Source organism: Moschus berezovskii, chromosome 25 (assembly GCF_049115385.1).
Source record: "Moschus berezovskii isolate FMDL1 chromosome 25, NW_MosBer_1.0, whole genome shotgun sequence".
NCBI lineage: Eukaryota > Metazoa > Chordata > Mammalia > Artiodactyla > Moschidae > Moschus > Moschus berezovskii.
This window is the reverse complement of record NC_142484.1, coordinates 49,358,844-49,375,814: the sequence shown is the minus strand read 5'-3', so window position 1 is coordinate 49,375,814 and position 16,971 is coordinate 49,358,844. Positions and strand designations below refer to the sequence as shown.

Sequence of the window (16,971 nt, the reverse complement as noted above, 5' to 3'; positions counted from 1 at the left end):
ATGGACAGGGAGGCCTGGCGTGCTGTGATTCATGGGGTCGCGGAGAGTCGGACACGACTGAGCGACTGAACTGAACTGAACTGAGAGCTTCTCCATCTTTGGCGGCAAAGAATATAATCAATCTGATTTCAGTGCTGTACATCTGGTGATGTCCATGTGTGGAGTCTTCTGTTGTGTCGTTGGACGAGGGTGTTTGCTATGACCAGTGCATTCTCTTGCAAAACTCTATGAGCCTTTGCCCTGCTTCATTCTGTACTCCAAGGCCAAATTTGCCTGTTACTCCAGGTGTTTCTTGACTTCCTCCTTTTGGATTCCAGTCCCCTATAATGAAAAGGACATCTTTTTTGGGTGTGAGTTCTAGAAGGTCTTGTAGGTCTTCCTAGAACCGTTCAACCTCAGCTTCTTCAGCATTACTGGTCAAGGCATAGACTTGGATTACTGTGATACTGAAGGGTTTGCCTTGAAAACGAATAGATCGTTCTGTCATTTTTGACATTGCATCTAGGTACTGCATTTTGGACTCTTGTTTTGCAGGCACCACAGTTTTTACAAATTGAAGTCTCGTGGCAACCCTGTGTTGAGCAAATCTGTTGGTGCCTTTTTATCCAACATCTTTGCTCACTTCATATCCCTGTGTCACATTTTGGTAACAATTATCAATTGATTAGTCAATTATCAATCAATTAGTCAATTATCGTGGTGTTCACAGGCTTCACACTTACATAATTGTGTGTGTGTGTGTTTCCTATGTTGAAACAATTTGGATTTGGAGGAAATATCCCAACAAGATTATGACCTCAGCTGCCACCAGGTATGATGAAATCTTCAACCTAAAAACGTACTCAGAAAAGATAGCCAGGTAGAACCAGGCTTAAGGCCTATTCCTTACTAATTCAGAATATTTGAGGGAAAGCCAATCTTTTTTTAAAAAACTCAAAATTATCATCTTAAAATTAAAAACAAATGAATGCTCTTATATATATATACACACATATATATATTCTTCTTTGATCTTTTTGACATTTCTGTGATGACTAGTGTTATCATCTCTGTGTTAAAGATGTGGAAGCATGCACAGAGAGGCTCGGTGCCTTGGCTAAAGTCACCCAGTATTAGATTTCCATTTCCAGTTGTCCATTGTTCTTGCAAGTTACACCATAAATTGTTTAAAGGGATAGCATGTTATTTTATTCTAAGTCATACACATTAAAGCCAAAATAGTGAAACGATATGAGCAGATAAAAAATGAAACATGTTAAAGATGTTATTTTAATTCATAGTTGGCCAAATTGCATATTAGAGAGTCATGGTAAAATAAACGATTTGGCCATATTTGAGGAATCTTTCATTTTTTGACCGCTTACTTAATAGAATAAAATAAGACCCTGCAGTATTCACAAAGGAACAGATGACCTCAGACTTTTTACCAAGTATAAAGCTAATATTTATACTTATTTGAATTGTCACAAATTCTAAGTGAGTGGAATCCATATTCTTATGATTTTATGTAACCTAAGGTACATGGAAAATAAATCTTGGGAAAATGAATTTCTATAAAAGTCTTAAGATTATATGTAAAATGTTGTGTTTTGTATGGGTTAATGTACTTTTAAAATAGATCTTAAATTATGTGTTTTCTCAGTTATCACTAATTAGCAGCTTCTGTTACACAGATTAGATTGAAATCTATAAAGATCACAATTGAAAAACATACATTCCTTATTACCATATCTGAGACTGCTGCTAGTGTTATCGGACAATGCGTTTCTCCCTTAAATGCAATTTCATTGGGCCGAGAAGGAAAGAAGGGGAAAGGTTAATTCAACAAAGACAAAAATGTCTTTTCTGGGAATTCATCCTTTGAGAAAGCCGTTAATGAGTGGTTTCTCTCTGCCGTCAACTATTCGGTGATGCCACAGGGTCAGTAGCAAACAAAACAAACCAAGTCCTTGATTTCTGTGCAGCAGCCTTACTTGGGAGATTTATTTGTGTATTCTTTGAAAGTTTAAAATGTATTTAAATCACTGCTGCTGCTGCTGCTAAGTCACTTCAGTCGTGTCTGACTCTGTGTGACCCCATAGACGGAAGCCCACCAGACTCCCCTGTCCCCAGGATTCTCCAGGCAAGAACACTGGAGTGGGTTGCTATCTCCATAATTCTAAGGAGAGGGTTTGAATTAGCATTCCTGGTCACCTCTGGGCCACACACAAGCCATTCTGTCATACAGTAATTCTTTTGTGTTAGAAACTTGAGATGGGGCTAAACTAAACCAACACTGCCCTTTTGGGGACTCATCCCAGTTATCTTGGGGATCCTGACCGGGCCAGAATCCTTTTGAAACTGGTTCGACCTCCTCAAAACCCTGCCATTTGGTTTTCTGGAACCATGGACCACCCACTTCCCTGACTCAGCAAAGGCATTGTGACCCTCCCTGCTGGGACTGTGCTCTGGGCTAGAGAGTCACTCCTGCAGAGTGTGAGCAGCCTACAGTCATTGGTAGCGTTTGTCTGGTTGAGCCTTTGAGAAATGACTAGAGAGTAACCATAACAATGGTTTCCAATCAATTGAGTCCACTTACTACTCCAAGCACTGTTCTAAGCACGAAATCATTCACTCCCCTAGACAACCTTGTGAGGAAGATGGTCGTTTTACAGATGAGAACACAGAACCAAGGTTCAGTAGCTGGTGAGTGGTAGAACTCAGATTCAAACCCAAGCAGTCTGATTCTAGCATCTAGTCTTTACTGTTAACCCCTCTGTTATACTGTGCTGTTGAAAGACTGGCTTCTAAAATTATGACAGTCAAGTTGGTGGTCCTTCTCTCAGTGAACCACATATGCAAGGAGATCCAACCAGTCCATGCTAAAGGAGATCAGTCCTGGGTGTTCATTGGAAGGACGGATGCCAAAGCCGAAACTCCAATACTTTGGCCACCTCATGCAAAGAGTGGACTCACTGGAAAAGACTCTGATGCTGGGAGGGATTGGGGGCAGGAGGCAAGGGGACGACAGAGAATGAGATGGCTGGATGGCATCACCAACGTGATGGATACGAGTTTGAGTGCCCGGGAGTCGGTGATGGACAGGGAGGCCTGGCGTGCTGTGATTCATGGGGTCGCAAAGAGTCGGACTCAACTGAGCGACTGAACTGATGCTAATAATTCTGACACTGGTTGAAATAGTTTTAGACATCTTGTTTTGGAGTTATCTGGGTCACATCACTTGATTTTTCTGGACCCCTGTTTTCTTATTTGTAAAATGAGGAGACAGACCTTCACCATTTGAAGGTAGATTAAATGTTTGGAATGACCAGAAATCAGTTTGAACCAATTTTAAAAAATAAGTTTAGAAAATAAATTCAGCAGTCCAGAGCAACTTTGGATGTGTGTATATGTGCACAGGGCCATTGACGACAGAAGAATAAATGTGGTAATAGCTTTGTTGGAGTTGTTCTTTCTTCTGTCTAGTTTGTGATACTTTCAGGACATATGTAAACATTATGTTGTATCATTCCTTTATGATTCACTTTGAAACATTTAAACGTCAGTTTGATCCCCAGTTGTTGTTCCTCTGTATGACTTTTGAAAAGTTCTTTAATCCTTTGTGACCTCAGTTTCTTCATCTATGAAATGGGGATCATAGTATTTACTCTTGATGGATCTCCACCCCCATAGACGTGTCTGTTCAGGAGTTAATCTCTATAATAAAAACAGTATTAAGAAAGATTAACAGAGAATATATGTAAAATGCTTGGCATTATGCAGGTACTCAACAAATACTAGTCTTTGAGTTCTTCTACCCCAGCTCGAAAAATAACAATGGCAGTAACAGCAGTGATTCTTTCCTAATTTGGAAACTTAGAATGTATGCACTTTGTCAATTTATGATCTAATCTTCACATGTCGGAGCTTTTTTTAAAAATAATATTGTCTCATTTTAACTTTATGATTCTTATGGTCACTTATTTACCCAAACTGATACACTGAACTTTGCACCTGTTGAATTGGCTCTTTAATTACCATTTTGTTCATCAACATAAACACCGATCTGCTTTTAGTCATTTCATAGCAGTTAAAAACTTTAGCTCTGGACATAATTCGTCCCCTTAATTCTTTTTCTCCTAAGCCTTTATTATGTCTGGGACTTCGTTGTGTGTTTGCGTAAGTTAATTTCTCATATGTTTTGTTCTAGTTACGGTCAGGTTTATTCAAGCACTAGACAACAGATTCTGTCATAAAATCATCTTGTAACCCCAAAACAACTGCTCTTACAAATTAAAAAATGAGTCTATGCCATGATGAGACCTCCACTACTTCTATAAACCATGCAAGAAAATACTATTTTTACTTTATGGTAGTACCTTTGCAATATTTCAGTGTCTTCAAGAACGATAAATTTCTTTAGCCGAAAGGGGCTTTTGAAAAATGATGAAATTGCATGAGGTCATTTTATAGATGAGGAAAATTAAGTAAAGGGGATAATGAGTTGCGTAAGATCACATATCTATTGATAGAACTGGAACTAACATCCTGAGTTCCATATTCTAATACGAACCTCTTTCCATCATACCAGTTTAGGGAACAGATTGACACAGATTTTTGTGTTAGTCTCTCTTCTGTCAACAGTGTTACCTTATATCTGTCCTAAAGACATTGTTTGGAGAGCTTTCTTTTTTGAAGAATAGCATCAGTCTGTCAGAGAATCGTTTTTGGTCTGTAGGGTTGCTATCTTACACTTAGTATTTTGTTATCTAGGATAGCGAACGACAGCCGACAGGTCCTCCAGGAACCTGACTTTGCTCAGTCCCTCCTGAGGGATCCAGATACTCCTACCATAAGGAAATCAAGAGGAACTTCCACTCAAGGGATATCCACACATGCTCCTTCAACTCAGCTGGCCGTGGCGGATGACCAGAGAAGCACAGCAGGGAGTGTCCACAGCAAAGTGAGCAGCTACCACGGCAGCCTCCACAGGTCCCGTGATGGCAGGTGAGTTTTATCGGCAGCTTAGTTTATCTCATGTGCTGAGTTCGAGTCATACGGTGTCCAAAGGAAAAGCAGCCAATTCTGAAACAGGAGTTGATCTTTATTGACCTTTCTGAACTTTGCTAGGTTCAGTTGTCCCAGATTATGGTCAGGCTTAATGCCAGCCAGAGGAGTTTAGACGCGATACAGCGAGCAACCAAGTCATTGCTCATGGGAGAGAAGGCAGAGTAAAAGTGGTTATTTTAGTGAGATTAACTTAGCAAACAATTATGGAATACCTACTCTGTCAGACACTGTGTGAGTCTCTGGGAATACAAAACTGATTTCGACATGATCTTTGTTCTTAATAAGCTCAAGAAAATAGGGTAGTCATTATTTGTGTTGTAGTTGAAAGCATGGGGTCTAGAATAATAAGCTTCAGTTTCCTCATCTGTAAAATGGAAATAGGAATAATATCTGTCCCTTAGCAATGTTGTAAGAAGTAAATGAGATAATATACCTAATGGCTCAGAACAGTGCCCATCTCAGTAAGTGCCTGTTATCAACTTTTATTATCAGTAGGATAAGGTAATAATTAAAGTAAAATGCAAATATCATGGTATAGTCCAGAGGTAGTCAAATTTTTCTATGAAGAGAAAAATAACTAATATAATAAATACTGTATTATAAATGAAATAGCCTAATAAATAACTTTAGGCTTTGTGGGTCACATGGTCTTTGTTGCCACCATTCATTTCTGCTGTTAATACCATGAAAGCAGCCATAGACCGTACGCAGTCAAAGTAGGAGTGGCTGTGTTGCAGTAAAACTGTTTCCAAAATAGGAAGGGGCCCGATTTGACCAGCTGGCCACAGTTAGCCAACCCCTGTTTGGTAGCATGGATGAAGAGGGGGTGATTAAATCTGGTGGGGAGGAGGTGGGAGAAAGCTTCACAGAGAATGTCTGAGAGTGGGCAGGGTGTGCCTTCTTGTTATATTTGGTGGTAGAGACACTAGAATTAGAAACCTCTTAGGAGCTCTGCAGTAATTCAGTTAAGAGACGTTGGAGGTTTATGAAAGAACAGTGACAGTGCCAAGAGAGTAATAGCTGATCTGAAAGATATTCAAAAAGAAGAAATGAAAAGATAGGAGTTGGTGATGGATTCAAAGCAGTTGGAGAGAAGGAATGTGCCAAAAGAAATTTTTTTTAAGATTTCCAAGCCTGGGAAACCGAAAGAATGAACATTATGATGCCCGAAATTCTCCCTTCTGTGTTTCCGTGGCTGTGCTGTATCCTTCCAGGCTCATTCCAGCCTTTCTTTCAGTCTTCCCTGTCCTTGTCATGTAGGATACGATTCCTCGACGTACTCTCTTTTTAGACCTTCTTGTTTGTCCTCTCAGCTCGCTTGCTTTTGCCTTCTAACTTGGTCAGCGACTCTAGGTTTTGAAAAGGAGCCGCCTTTGACATGTTTTCTATCTTGTATACGTTACCTTTACGTGTTTGCTAACTTTGATGTGTTTTCTCTCTTGTATCCATTTCTTTTATTTTCCTTGCGAGATTTTTGAAATATTTTAAATGTTTCCTTTCTACCAGTTCCATCCTTCATTCTTTGTATCTCTGGTCTTTTTCACCTTCTTCCCCAACTGCTGACATAACCAATGACCTGTTTTTAAACCACCATCAAAGACCCTTTCTCTTTGCTGCCTTTTCCTTTCATTCAGCACTCCTAAGTGAAAAGCGTTCTTCTAGGTGCTAGGAACGCAGAGATGGAAGACAAAAGAGCAGTAGGTATGATAAGATCATACACAGTGTGCTTTGGGATTCCAAAGAAGAAAGCCTTTTAAGTCACTGTGGAAAGTCTTGTTCACAAACAAGGCAGTACTCTGATTTGACTAGGGTACAGAGGCGGCAGTTGGAAATCTCAGACAAGGAAACAGCTCATGCAGAGGCAAGGAGGACGAAAAGGCATTTAGGTACCAGGGCCACCGAAGGAGATGAAACATGCTGAGGAGTTTGGGGTTTTTTCCCCTAGAGCAGTGAGAAACTATTGAAAGACTTTGAGCATTGGGGTGATGAAATCAGATTTGGGTTTCAGGAAGATCACTTTGACAACAGCATAGGAGAGGAGGTTGTAAGGAAGCCCAGTTGGGAAGTTTCTAGAGTAAAACTAGAGCTCTTAAGTTAAAACACTCAGAGAGAGAGAGGAAACCAGAGAATCTTTGAGAATACCTGCCTCCATGAACTGCTAGCTCCAGGTGGCATGAGTGGTAAAGAACCCACCTGCCAGTGCAGGAGATGTAAGAGACATGAGTTCGATCCCTGGGTTGAAAAGATTGCCCGGAGGACGAAACGGCAACCCATTCTTACCTGGAGAATCCCATGGACAGAGGAGCCTGCCATGGGGTCACAAAGAATTGGACATGACTGACGTGACAGCATAGAATGGCTCCATGAACTGACTTTCAGCAGTATTTGATATTTGACATTATTAGCCTCATCCTTTTCAATAAGGAATGAACAGTTATATGACAGCTCTTATGCATGTGGCATTCTGTGTGTTTAGAGATATGTAGAAGAAAGCTAAAGTCTGCTTTCCAGGAGAATAGAACCTCACGGGAACGGTAGGACATACACATGATAACCAATTAAAAATAGTTCAAGCTAGCATATAATTAAAACTGTGCGTGTTAGAGATGATCATTGTTATAGAATTTCAAATGAGCAGATTGGCTCCTCTGAAAATATCTCAGGAGATAAATAGGGTGAGCAAATGATAGTAGAAATAATGAGTTCCTACTGAGCAGAGAGTTTCTGAAGGGGGTTAAATGTAGGGGAATTTTAGCTTCTGTGATCTAAATGAAATTCCAGTTTAGGTAAGAAAACTTATAATCTTTAATATAAAATAGTGGTAATTAAAAAGCTGCGGGATGGAATTCCTTGAAGCTGAATCATAAAGGACATACCAAGAACAAGAGCATCAGTCATCATCAGTTCAGTTGCTCAGTCATATCCAGCTCTTTGTGACCCCCATGGACCGCAGCATGCCAGGCCTCCCTGTCCATCACCAACTCACGGAGCTTGCCGAAATTCATGTCCATCGAGTCAGGGATGCCGTCCAACCATCTCATCCTCTGTCGTCCCCTGCTAGGAGAAGAACAAGATACAGTAATGAAAACAATACAGTAAGAATAGCCTAGCATGTGATTCAGAGAAAATGCTTATAAACCACATGAGGGTCTCTATGAAAGTTTAGTGTCATGGAAACTAGGGGATAGCGTATGCCCTCCTGTGGTGGCCTTTCTTAACTCTCTGCTTAATTAAAATCACACTCATCCTTGAAGTCCTGCTTAATTCCCATAGCATGGCAGCTAGTTAATTGCTTTTTAAACATTCTTTGAGTGTGACCTATTTTCAGTACAGTTTGTTTTTCCCTCAGCTAAGTTTGCCGTTTCTGGAGAATGTGAACTTGCTGACAGATACCTGTATATCCCTTGACAGTATCTAGCCCTCTGTTGTTCTTTAGTTGCTAAGTCGTGTGGGGTCTTTGCGACCCCATGGACTGTAGCCTGCCAGGCTCCTGTCTGTGGGATTTCCCAGGCAAGAATAGTGGCGTGGGTTGCCATGTCCTTCTCCAGAGAATCTTCCCAGCCCGGGGATCGAACCCACGTCTTCTGCATTGGCAGGCAGTCAGATTTTTTACCACTGAGCCATGAGGGAGGAAACAAGTCTGTCAAACAACTTTAGAAATAATTTGGGCATGCCATCTCATGGATATTTCTGTCTGCGTCAGTCAGTGTTTAAGTGTACACGTTAGCACTATATTTTGGCCGTGGTTTTCTCATCATCTCATGTTATCTTGGCTGTAAGATGACACATATGCACACATATCTGCTTCTCAGTACTCAGTCTAGTCCAGATTGCTTGATGGATAGTTACTGATCTCAGTGCTATGTAAAATAAAATAGACTTAGGTAAATATACCTACCCATAGGTATCGACTTCAAAGAGTAAGCAATTGGTAGTTAGATGAGAGGATATAGAAAAGGAAATGGATGAGTAACGGGGTGAATTTGAGAATGAGAGGTCAGTTTGGTACGTGGGTGCCATTTTCCTGTGTAGTCAAGTCCTAATTATCCACCTCAGATAAGGCAGCTCTCCACCTGAAGGGTGTCTACTGACCCCGCTCCCTGCAGCGGAGAGGCTCGTCCTTCTGTGAAGGGGATCTGGCTGTGCATCCCCACGAGAGTTTTACATGGTACAGAATTCTGGTTGAAAAGTTTTTTTTCTCTCAACATTTCAAATATATTGTTTTCTGGCTTTTGGTATTGTTAAGGACTCTGCTGTCATTCTAACCGTTGGTCTCTTTTAGGTCTGTCCCCTTTTCTGAGACTGTTTTTCATGACTCCTGTCCTTGGAGTTCTGCAGTTTCACTGAAGGGTGTATTTCTTTGTACTTCTCCTGCTAGTGGTATACAGTACCTCCTTGGTCTGTGAATTCACGTGTTTAGCAGTTGTGGAAAACCTGTAGTCATTCTCTCTCGAAATATTGTCTCTCATAGATTCTCTCAATTCCCTCCCTCCTGGGAATCAAATTATTGGGTTGGCCACAAAGTTCATTCAGGTGCAGAAAAGCCATACCATCTTTCGGCCAACCCAGTATACTCCTATTCGACCTTCTCATTCTGCCTCCATTTCTCGTGACATCACTTTCACATTTTCCTTGTCTCTCTTATGGCATTCTGGATAGTTTTATTTTCACCTACTACCAGCTTATGAAATTTCTCTTCAAACAGCAGCCTGAATTGCTGTTTCTTATTAAATATTTCAGGAATCCTATCGAATGATTTTCCATTTCAAAAATTATGTTTGTAGACTTTTTTAATCTATTATTTCAAGTAATTCCTTGTAGATTGGTAACCTGTGACTATATTTCCTATTTCTGTAAACATTACATACTTACCTATTCTGTCATTCAGTATTTGACAATTTCAGTATCTGCAGTTCTAAGTTTGATGCTGTGACTCAGTCATAGTGGCTTGTTTTCTCTTGTGTTTGGCGGCTTTATATTTTGAGCTCTTTGGTGAATCAGTCAATGGGAATCCTGGAGAAAGTATTGTTCTAGCTGATTGATAGGAGGCACAGCTAACCTGCAAACACTTCAGCCTATGGGCCTGGTGATTTAGGCTAGCGAGGGAGTTCCTGGCTCCCTTTCTCAGCTTACCAACTGGCCTAAGGCTCACCTTTCCCAAATGAATAGCAACCACACTTGTGTGACCTTTCCCATCTCATCCACCTAATAGCCCCTGCTTGATGAGCCCTAACTCCTTATTGGGCTGGTCCCAATTCATCATAATTTTTGAAGTGGGGGACTCTTTGGAGATCTCCCCTCAATCATGAAAGATCTGTAATATCTCAAATAGTGAGTTCTTTCCAGATTTAACTGGTTCGGACTTTGCTGACGCTCCTGCTCAGACGTATTGTCGGAAGTCATACTGTCTGAAGAAACCTGAGCATATTTATTTTCCTAATGCTCTACTTTAAGACAAACTGCTTAGCTCTTTAACAGCCTGAACAATAGGAATGAACTCAATGACCTTAACCAGCTACAGTGCGTGCAGTCACGTCAAACTCTTTGCCACCCCATGGACTGTAGCCTGTCAGGCACCTCTGTCCATGGAACTTTTCAGGAAAGAATCCTGGAGTGAGTTGCCATTTCCTCCTCCAGGGAATCTTCCCGACCCAGGGACTGAACCCATATCTCTTGCGTCTCCTGCACTGCAGGTGGATTCTGTACCACTAGTGCCACCTGGGAAGCCAAATTACCTTAACACATTTTATAAAATCACTGATAAAATATTTGTGATTCACTAGAGGGGTTTCTGGAGAAGGAAATGGCAACCCACTCCAGTACCCTTGCCTGGAAAATCCCATGGACGGAGGAGCCTGGTAGGCTGCAGTCCATGGGATGGCTAGGAGTCGGACACGACTGAGCGACTTCACTTTCACTTTCATGCATTGGAGAAGGAAATGGCAACCCACTCCAGTGTTCTTGCCTGGAGAATCCCAGGGACGCGGGAGCCTGGTGGGCTGCCGTCTGTGGGGTCGCACAGAGTCGGACACTACTGATGTGACGTAGCAGCAGCAGCAGCAGAGGGGTTTCTCCAGTGGCTCAGCAGTAAAGAATCTGCCTGCAATGCAGAAGATGCAAGAGACCCAGGTTCAGTCCCTGGTTTGGGAAGATCCTCAACCCAATCCAGCATCCTTACGTGAAGACTCCCATGGATACAGGAGCCTGGCGGGCTGCGGTCCATAGCGTCACAAAGAGTCAGTCAGACACAGCTGAAGCGACTGAGCAGTCAGGCAGGCCGAGGAAATAAAATGGAAGATTTCATATTCGACATGATCAGGTAGGTGGTTAGTAGTCTTTGGAATCAAAAATACAATTCAAACCTTAGCTTTATCACTTACTGTAAGACTCTAGATAAGTTGTATTTAATTAGAAGACTCAGTTCCTCATTTGTAAAGCAGAATACAACTTATTGTGTTATTTTGAGGAATAAAGGAGATGATGTGTATACATTCACTGAGGACAGAACCTGATGCACAGTACATACTTAGTAACTAGAAGCTTCTATGACTATCACATTATGTTGTTTCTATTTTACTATTCCCATAAACTACTCAAATGTTTCCTTGAACTGGTGTGGTGTGACTTCAGAGACAACTGGAAATAAGATTTATTGGCATATCTTTACTATAGTGATGCGCTAGAATTTACTTTATTGAGTATTTTTAATACCATTATATGATAGAGTAAAATGATGATCCTCGAAAGCAGTAACAAGAATGAAACAGTGACAGTTTCCATGGGACAGAAAAGTGCCATAGGTCACCAACCACTGAAATGAAAGAATTATCTAAGGTGATAGAGACTAATGCTTGCTATAGTTCAGAAGCTGGCAGACTACAACCTACAGAACAAATCTGCCCCAATTATGTCCCTGCAAACAACGTCATCCGGAAACACTTCCAAGCTGTTCATGTATTGTCTGTGGCTGCTTTTCTGTGATTGTGATTTCCATTGGGCCCAGCCTCTGACAGATAAAGATAAGAGGCTTATGGAAGCTTCCTGATGGGAGAGACTGACTGTGGGGGAAACTGGGTCTTGTTCCGATTGGTGGGGCCATACTCAGTAAATCTTTAACCCAATTTTCTGTTGATGGGTGGGGCTGTGTTCCCTCCCTGTTGTTTCACCTGAGACCAAACCATGGTGGAGGTAATGAAGACAATGTCGACCGCCTTCAAAAGGTCTGGTACATGCACTGGCACACTCAGCGCCTCCCCATCCTGCAGCAGGCCACTGCTGACTCACCCCTCTGCCAGAGACTCCTGGACACTCACAGGCAAGTCTGGGTCAACTGTCTTGTGGGGTCACTGCTCAAAGCTATGGTTTTTCCTAGAGTCATGTATGGGTGTGCAAGTTGGACTATAAAGAAAGCTTAGGAATTGATGCTTTTGAACTGTGGTGTTGGAGAAGACTCTTGAGAGTCCTTTGGACTGCAAGGAGATCAAAGCAGTTAATCCTAAAGGAAATCAGTCCTGAATACTCAACTGGAAGGACTGATGTGAAGCTGAAGCTTCAATACTTCAGTCACCTGAAGCAAAGAACAGACTCACTGGAAAAGACCGTGATGCCAGGAAAGATTGAAGGCGGGAGGAGAAGGGAACGACAGAGGATGAGATGGCTGGATGGCATCACCGACGCGATGGACATGAGTTTGAGCAAGCTCCGGGAGTTGGTGAAGGACAGGGAAGCCTGGGGTGCTACAGTCCATGGGGTTGCAAAGAATTGGACCTAACTGATCACACAGACCACAGCCTTGTCTAACTCAATGAAACTGAGCCATGGGCGCCTGCTCAAGGATGACACGCAAATTCGTGAAGCATTCCATATTTTTAAATAACCTCTTGTGTGTTAACTTAAATAACAAATTTTTTGAAAATAAATACTTTTCAAATAAAAAAAAAATAAACTAAGGCATGCCGTGTGGGGCCTCCCAAGATGGGCGGGTCGTGGTGGAGGGGTCTGACAGAATGTGGTCCACGGGAGAAGGGAATGGCAAACCACTTCAGTATACTTGCCTTGAGAACCCCATGAACATTATGAGAAGGCAAAATGATAGGATACTGAATGAGGAATTCCCCAGGTCGGTAGGTGCCCAGTATGCTCCTGGAGATCAGTGGAGAAATAACTCCAGAAAGAATGAAGGGATGGAGCCAAAGCAAAACCAGTACCCAGTTGTGGAGGTGACTGGTGATAGAAGCAAGGTCCGATGCTGTAAAGAGCAATATTGCATAGGAACCTGGAATGTTAGGTCCATGAATCAAGGCAAATTGGAAGTGGTCAAACAGGAGATGACAAGAGTGAACATAGACATTCTAGGAATCCGTGAACTAAAATGGACTGAATGGGTGAGTTTAACTCAGATGAGCATTGTATCTACTACTGTGGGCAGGAATCCCTTAGAAGAAATGGAGTAGCCATCATGGTCAACAAAAGAGTCCGAAATGCAGTACTTGGATGCAATCTCAAAAACGACAGAATGATCTCTGTTCGTTTCCAAGGCAAACCATTCAGTATTATAGTAATCCAAGTCTGTGCCCCAACCAGTAACGGTGAAGAAGCCAAAGTTCAACGGTTCTATGATGACCTGCAAGACCTTTTAGAACTAACACCCCCAAAAGATGTCCTTTTCATTATAGGGACTGGAATGCAAAAGTAGGAAGTCAAGAAACACCTGGAGTAACAGGCAAATTTGGCCTTGGAGCACAGAATGAAGCAGGGCAAAGGCTCATAGAGTTTTGCCAAGAGAATGCACTGGTCATAGCAAACACTCTCTTTCAACAACACAAGAGAATTCTCTACACATGGACATCACCAGATGGTCAACACTGAAGTCAGACTGATTATATTATTTGCAGCCAAAGTGGAGAAGCTCTATACAGTTGGCAAAAAAAAAAAGACCGGGAGCTGACTGTGGTTCTGATCATGACGTCCTTATAGCCAAATTCAGACTTAAATTGAAGTAAGTAGGGAAAACGACTAGACCATTCAGATATGACCTAAATCAAATCCCTTATGATTATACTGTGGAAGTGAGAAATAGATTGAAGGGACTAGATCTGATAGATACAGTGCCAGACGGAGGTTCGTGACATTGTGCAAGAGACAGGGATCAAGACCATCCCCATGGAAAAGAAATGCAAAAAAGCAGAATGGCTGTCCGGGGAGGCCTTACAAATAGCTGTGAAAAGAAGAGAAGCAAAAAGCAAAGGAGAAAAGGAAAGACATAAGCATCTGAATGCAGAGTTCCAAAGAATAGCAAGGAGAGCTCAGAAAGCCTTCCTCTGCGATCAATGCAAAGAAATAGAGGAAAACAACAGAATAGGAAAGAGAAGAGATCTCTTCAAGAAAATTAGAGATACCAAGGGAATATTTCTTGCCAAGATGGGCTCGATAAAGGACAGAAATGGTATGGACCTAACAGAAGCAGAAGATATTAAGAAGAGGTGGCAAGAATACACAGAAGAAGTGTACAAAAAAGATCTTCACGACCCAGATAATCACGATGGTGTGATCATTCACCTAGAGCCAGACATCCTGAAATGTGAATTCAAGTGGGCCTTAGAGAGCATCACTATGAACAAAGCTAGTGGAGGTGATGGAATTCCAGTAGAGCTCTTTCAAATCCTGAAAGATGATACTGTGAAAGTGCTGCACTCAATATGCCAGGAAATTTGGAAAACTCAGCAGTGGCCACAGGCCTAGAAAAGGTCAGTCTTCATTCCAGTCCCAAAGAAAGGGAATGCCAGAGAATGCTCAAACTACCACACAGTTGCAGTCAAGCTAGTAAAGTCAAGCTCAAAATTCTCCAAGCCAGGATTGAGCAATATGTGAACCGTGAACTTCCAGATGTTCAAGCTGGTTTTAGAAAAGGCGGAGGAACCAGAGACCAAATTGCCAACATCTGCTGGATCATGGAAAAAGCAAGAGACTTCCAGAAAAACATCTATTTCTGCTTTCTTGACTATCCAAAGCCTTTGACTGTGTGGATCACAATAAACTGTGGAAAATGCTGAAAGAGATGGGAATACCAGATCACCTGAACTCCCTCTTGAGAGATCTGTATGCAGGTCAGGAGGCAAAAGTTAGAACTGGACACGGAACAAGAGACAGGTTCCAAAGAGGAAAAGGAGTACGTCAAGGCTGTATATTGTCACCCTGCTTACTTAACTTATATGCAGAGGACATCGTGAGGAACGCTGGGCTGGATGAAGCACCAGCTGGAATCAAGATTGCCATGAGAAATATCAATAAATCAGATATGCAGATGACACCACCCTTATGGCAGAAAGTGAAGAGGAAGTAAAAATCCTCCTGGTGAAAGTGAAACAGGAGAGTGAAAAAGTTGGCTTGAAGCTCAACATTCAGAAAAGTAAGATCATGGCATCTGGTCCCGTCATTTAATGGGAAATAGATGGAGAAACAGTGGAAACAGTGTCAGACTGTATTTTTGGGGCTCCAAAAGTACTGCAGATGCTATGCTGATTGCAGCCATGAAATTAAAAGCCACTTACTCCTTGGAAGGAAAGCTATGACCAACCAAGGTAGCATATTAAAAAGCAGAGACATTACTGTGCCAACCAATGTCCATCTAGTTAAGGCTGTGGCTTTTCCAGTGGTCATGTATGGATGTGAGAGTTGGACTGTGAAGAAAGCTGATCACCAAAGAATTGATGCTTTTGAACTGTGGTGTTGGAGAAGTCTCTTGAAAGTCCCGTGGACTGCAAGGAGATCCCACCGGTCCATCCTAAAGGAGATCAGTCCTGTGTGTTCATTGGAAGGACTGGTGCTAAACCTGAAACTCTATAATACCTTTGACCACCTGGAAAAGACTGTGATGCTGGGAGGGATTAGGGACAGGAGGCAAGGGGACGACAGAGAATGAGATGGCTGGATGGCATCACCGACTCGATGGACGTGAGTTTGAGTGAACTCTGGGAGTTGGTGTCGGACAGGGAGGCCTGGCGTGCTGTGATTCACGGGGTCGCAAAGAGTCGGACTTGACTGAGCGAGTGAACTGAACTGAACTGAGCGAATGAAGTGACTGATAGCTGCTTTTGAACTACACCAGCAGAGCTCAGTTGTTGCAACAAAAACCACATGGCTGACAAAGCCTAAAATGTCTGCTGTATGACCTTACAGAGAAAGTTTGCTGTGCCCTGCTGAAGACTGTGGCAAGAACACTGAATTTTTTCCTAAATATGTGCAAACTATTTGTACACCAGATAGTACATGTTGGAAGACAGTGAAGGACAGGGAAGCCTGGTGAGCTGCAGTTCACGGGGTCACAAAGAGTCGGACACAACTTAACGAATGAACACCACCACCACCACCACCGCCAGATACATCTGCAGTTAAGCCTAAGATGGAAGTCAGGGCTTAGGCTGTTTAGTCTGTTTCGCAGCGGCCAAAATGTCTTGTATATTTTAAAGTATTTATCCAGAAGTGCCCCTTGATAGCATTTTACAGCCTGTACATAATAGTATGAATACTTTTAAAATAAATTTAATATTCTACACTTCTAAAATATAATATTTCAAAATGTATTCTTGTTCAGTTCAGTCGCTCAGTCATGTCCGACTCTTAGCGACCCCATGAACCACAGCACGCCAGGCCTCCCTGTCCATCACCAACTCCCGGAGTTCACTCAAACTCATGTCCATTGAGTCAGTGATGCCATCCAGCCATCTCATTCTCTGTCGTCCCCGTCTCCTCCTACCCCCAATCGCTCCCAGCATCAGAGTCTTTTCCAGTGAGTCAACTCGTCGCATGAGGTGGCCAAAGTATTGGAGTTTCAGCTTTAGCATAAGTCCTTCCAATGAACACCCAGGATCGATCTCCCTTAGAATGGACTGGCTGGATCTCCTTGCAGTCCAAGGGACTCTC

The 16,971-nt window shown here is 42.2% G+C and overlaps 1 protein-coding gene and 1 long non-coding RNA gene across 22 annotated transcripts in view; one reads left to right on the top strand and one right to left on the bottom strand.

Annotated features, from left to right (window-relative positions):
• The window catches only part of LOC148773929 (ferroxidase HEPHL1-like), a 237,862-nt gene that overhangs the window by 39,409 nt on the left and 181,482 nt on the right, over positions 1 to 16,971 (top strand). For 17 of the 19 annotated variants that reach the window (XM_088832172.1, XM_088832176.1, XM_088832175.1 and 14 more), the window contains exon 1: positions 4,847 to 4,986. The exons of the other annotated variants lie outside the window; for them this stretch is intronic. In XM_088832172.1, the coding sequence (XP_088688298.1) occupies positions 4,980 to 4,986 (7 nt within the window). In that variant the 5' untranslated portion in view covers positions 4,847 to 4,979. Of the gene's footprint in view, positions 1 to 4,846; positions 4,987 to 16,971 lie in introns of those variants that run through there. 19 annotated transcript variants of the gene reach the window in all.
• The window catches only part of LOC129549103 (uncharacterized), a 102,574-nt gene that overhangs the window by 11,396 nt on the left and 74,207 nt on the right, over positions 1 to 16,971 (bottom strand). For 2 of the 3 annotated variants that reach the window (XR_016036345.1, XR_016036346.1), the window contains one exon: positions 7,926 to 8,106. This is a non-coding gene — a long non-coding RNA (uncharacterized LOC129549103). Of the gene's footprint in view, positions 1 to 4,927; positions 5,065 to 7,925; positions 8,107 to 16,971 lie in introns of those variants that run through there. The other variant, XR_016036347.1, reaches the window with a different exon arrangement.